This window comes from Pseudopipra pipra, chromosome 1, assembly GCF_036250125.1.
Source record: "Pseudopipra pipra isolate bDixPip1 chromosome 1, bDixPip1.hap1, whole genome shotgun sequence".
NCBI classification, from domain to species: Eukaryota; Metazoa; Chordata; class Aves; order Passeriformes; family Pipridae; genus Pseudopipra; species Pseudopipra pipra.
In genome coordinates this window covers 40399273-40403908 of record NC_087549.1, presented here as the reverse complement: position 1 = coordinate 40403908, position 4636 = coordinate 40399273, and the positions used below count along the sequence as shown (strand labels likewise).

The following is a 4636-nucleotide window of genomic DNA, read 5'->3' as shown; positions in this document are numbered from 1 at the left end:
CCCATTAGTCAGATTTTTATTAGAATTGCATTTTTAACCCTGCACAGTCAAAAATCCAAGATTTTTACTCCATGGAATAAAGTTATTGCTAAAGTTAGGGGATCTTTTCTGCAGAGAAGAAGGTTCCAGGTTCGGCCAACGATACAGCTGAAAGGAAGGGGGGGGGTATGGACACTACAGAACAAGCACTATGACAAAATTTCTGCACTTGCTTAAGTGAGATCACCTCCAGCACTTGCATATAATCAAGAAAGTGCCTACAAGGCACCAGTTTGGAGGAATTCCCCAAGTCCCTTGTACAGGACTTGGCATGCTCAGCTGCCTCTCATGCTGCTGCATGACGTAGGGGAACAAGCACACTGAGTTTCCAAAGCTGTATTCACTTTGGGGTAACTGTGCCTAAGTCTTTGGAACACAAAACCTGACTCAAATGCTAGCTTCCAACAAACTCCATAGCAAAGGTGACCTTTTCATTACTTGGCTTGTGAAACTATAGGCAAAAAATGGAGCAAAACTCCATGATAAGCCTGCAGCATATGCTTATGTCATTCTTACAGGAGCACACAGGCGTATGAACACCTTTTTTTATCAGTTTTTATGTAAAGGAAGTCAAGAATCACAGAGCAGACTGTGTGTACAGTGAAGTATCATTTGCTATATAATGTAGTTGGTAGTATGAAATAAAATAAGACAGAACACTGCAAAAAAGCAGAACCATAATAAAGTAAAGCTACTTTTCTTTGCTTGTTTTTTTTTAGCAATTTACTTAATAATTTATTTGCTTGGATTTCCATATTTGTGAAATTCTGTTAATCTAGGTAATTATGCATCAGAATATGGGACAATCAGAAACAGATGTATTTATCTCTCAACATGGTGTTAGTTTACAGATATTAAACAGTTTTGCCAATTTGCCAAAAGATGCATATATTACATTATTAGGAATTTATTACTAATTAATGATAATGTTTGTGATCAGTAATGCAAGAAAGAAAAGAAAAAAAAGTTGTTTACATTTTCTACATTCCAAATTGTAGAGATGTAAAATTTTATCAAATATACTTTAGCAAATGTCAATAGAATTCTTTCACTGAAAAGGCAAAAAAAATGAAACTGGAATGAGATATATTTTACACCATGTACTTTTTGAAAAAAGTGATAATCAGGAACTCTCAATTACCCTCTAAAAAAGATTGCCTCCCCAGGGTTATATTTTTTCCTTTATCACTATCACAACATGAAGGAGTGAAAGTGTCAGGCAGAGGCATAGGGACTCTTGTGCATGTGTCCTGCCTCAGTTTGATACCCATGCCCCATGAAAAATGTCTTTTTGTGGCAAGATCATAGAATCATAGATTAGTTTGGGTTGGAAGGGAACTTTAAAGGCTGTCTAGTCCAACCCCCCTCAGTGAGCATCATTTGACCATCATTGACATCAACTCGATCTGGTTGCTCAGAGCCTGATGTACAGCATCACGCTGCCCACGCCCCGCAGTGGGATAAGCCCGCAGCCATCCAGGCAGTGAATACTGAGCTCTCAGACCCAGCACGACCAGCAGATGCCACCTACAGCTGAGATTTTTCTCCCCGTTGCTGCACAGCGATACCTCGAGACGGGATGTGACTTCAGATAGTTGCACAAATCTGTTTTCTGTGCTCCAGCACTTTTAAAACACCCTCTCAACGGTTCGCATTACCTGTTGCTTGCTGCCTAGATCGAGACGGTCACTCATTCCACTCTCAGGATCAAGCAAAGGAGCGTCACCGGCATCCCTCTCCTGCAGGGACCCGGACCCGCACCCCCCCGCTCCGGGAGTCGCACCACCGTAGCCGGGCTGGCAGAGGTCAGTGCATCCTTTCTCCCCCTCCAAAGCGCTCTGTCCCGTCGGGAAGGGGGGTGTATTTTGCTTTTTGGGGAGCATACCAAAGACAGCAGCTCCAGCGAAGGCAGGACCCCCGCGGTCTGCAGTCCCGTGGCCCAGAGGCACTGCCCAAGGACGGTGGGGACTGCGACCGAGCGGACTGCTGGGTTCCCAGGTGAGCGCTGTCACCTTGGGCTGGTTGTCACTCTGGGGTAGTCTGAGACTGAGCACTGACCCTGCACGGCACTTGCCTGTGTCGGAGGAGGGAAGGAGCAGCAGGTAGGACACTTCGCCCTCGGTAATCTCCCTTTACTTCCATCAGATTCACAGTGGACAGCATATGTGACTTTTGTGGTTGGATGTGCCAGAGGAGACAGCCTTGAGAAAGCAGGGGTCTCACCTTTTTTCCTTCTCCTTGCAAGTCATCCTCATCACCAGTGAGCCTGGCCACTCTCTCCTGTAGTCATGGAGAACTACTCCTTCCCTGAGACCAATTCCTCATGTGTAGACTGCACTGTGAGAGGGCATGGGGGTCTGAATATGTCCACTCCTCCACTTAGCCCCAGGTTCTACATCACAGTGCCTGTCATCTACTCAGTCATCTGTGTCGTGGGGCTGACAGGCAACACTGCTGTCATCTATGTAATCCTCAAAGCGCCAAAGATGAAAACTGTAACCAACATCTTCATCCTCAACCTGGCCATTGCTGATGAGCTCTTTATCCTGGTGCTACCCATCAACATTGCTGACTACCTGCTCCTGCAGTGGCCCTTTGGAGAGTTCATGTGCAAGCTCATCATCTCTATAGACCAATACAACACTTTCTCCAGCATCTATTTCCTCACTGTCATGAGCATTGACCGCTACCTTGTTGTGGTGGCCACCACCAAGTCCAGGAAGACGTCCTACCGCACCTACCGAGCAGCCAAGATCGTGAGCCTTTGTGTCTGGTCTTTTGTCACAGTCATCATCCTGCCCTTTACTGTCTTTGCTAAGATACACAAGGAAGAGGGGCGTTCCCAGTGTGTCTTTGTGTTCCCCCATCCTGAGAGTGTGTGGTGGAAAGGCAGTCGGATCTACACCCTTATTTTAGGCTTTGTCATCCCAGTGTCCACCATCTGCACCCTCTACACCACTATGTTGTTCAGACTGAGACATATGCAACTCAATTGCAATGCGAAAGCTCTGGACAAAGCCAAAAGAAAGGTGACACTGATGGTAGTTGTCATCTTGGCTGTGTGCCTGTTTTGTTGGACACCCTATCACCTTAGCACAGTGGTGGCCCTCATCACAGACATCCCACAAACTCCACTCATCATTGGGATTTCCTACTTCATCACCAGCCTAAGTTATGCCAATAGCTGCTTCAACCCTTTCCTGTATGCCTTTCTGGATGACAGTTTCCGGAGGAGCTTTCGCAAACTGATAGATCGCAGAACCACCTCATAAAGCCAACCCTCTGTCCCGTCATCTGTACCTCTCACAGTCACCTGCTTTTCCTGGGTGATTCCAGCCCAGAGAATGCTTTCTCTGCAGCCTCCTTGTGATTGCCTACAGGTCTTCAGGTTACCTCACTACCCAAGACATGAACTGGGAACAAGTGTATCTTTCTCAACTGTCCTGCACTCATTTCTGTAGCATTGCTCTCCTTGCTTTTTCTTCCTTTTCCTTTTCCTTTTCCTTTTCCTTTTCCTTTTCCTTTTCCTTTTCCTTTTCCTTTTCCTTTTCCTTTTCCTTTTCCTTTTCCTTTTCCTTTTCCTTTTCCTTTTCCTTTTCCTTTTCCTTTTCCTTTTCCTTTTCCTTTTCCTTTTCCTTTTTTTTCCTTCTTTTCTTTTTCTTTCTCTTTCTCTTTTTCTTTTTCTTTTTTTTATTTTCCTTTTTCATTCCTTCTCTCTAATGTGCTTTCTGACCTAGGTTTGTAGCACACAGAGCTGCAGCAGGTCCCTTTTCCCTTTTTAAAGGTATTGCTTTGTGAACTCAAGCCACATGACTGTCTCAATTACTGGTGATTTGTAAAGCCCAATAAAGGTGTGTTACTGAGTGTCTTGCTTAATGATTCCTCAGCCTCTTTCTTACCCATAGGACCTACTTACCCAAAGTCTTGCAAACTTACAATGATTGAAAAAGGCACAACTCCAAAGGATAAGGAACGAAGCAAGATATTGAGCTCATTTCATTTTACAGGGGACAGAGATAAGGTAGTCAAAATCCATGAAAACAGAAAAGAGACCTCAGTCTGGCTTTAAGGAAGAAAAAGCACACCCTGACTAGTGAATAAAACACACAGATGTGGGTTTGGAGCCACTTGCTGTGGCAGTGTGCTTGGTGGTTGTAGTTTGTAAAACTTGCAGCTTCTGTTTGTATCAGAAGTGATGATTACTTTATTATTTACCATGTGTTTATGGTCCATCTTGTTGCACATACAGTTGGTTTTTGGGTTTTTTTGGTCCTAGAAAACAAAATCAGAAAGTATTTTCAGAACAAGTTAACTTTTAAGGATTTGAAAAATTCATAAATAACATATGCAGTGGTTAGGTTACTTTTAAACTATCTCTCACACACTTGTATTCTGGTTTGGTTTTTTTTTTTTTGTAAGATTTATTAATATTTGTCTCAAGGAGAGGAAGTGGAATGAAAAAAATAAAATTTAAAAAGAAAACACTGAAAAGATTATGTTAATTTTATCTGAAGGAGGATGGAGAGGGTGAATGAAAGTTTCACTAGAATTCATATATTCAACACTGCATAGTTTATTCCTCCTATCTCCTCTTTTA

At 43.3% G+C, this 4636-nt stretch overlaps 1 protein-coding gene across 1 annotated transcript; it reads left to right on the top strand.

The window, feature by feature from the left end:
• The first annotated feature begins 1486 nt into the window (after positions 1-1486).
• On the top strand, positions 1487-3911 carry NPBWR1 (neuropeptides B and W receptor 1). The gene is made up of 2 exons (XM_064653231.1): positions 1487-1844; positions 2185-3911. The coding sequence occupies exon 2, from the start codon at positions 2328-2330 to the stop codon at positions 3309-3311; it is 984 nt and encodes a 327-aa protein (XP_064509301.1). The 5' UTR covers positions 1487-1844; positions 2185-2327; the 3' UTR covers positions 3312-3911.
• Positions 3912-4636: the final 725 nt, after the last annotated feature.

Coding starts and splice junctions, on each gene's coding strand:
- NPBWR1 (XM_064653231.1), top strand. CDS start 2,328: ATGGAGAACTACTCCTTCCCTGAGACCAATTCCTCATGTGTAGACTGC.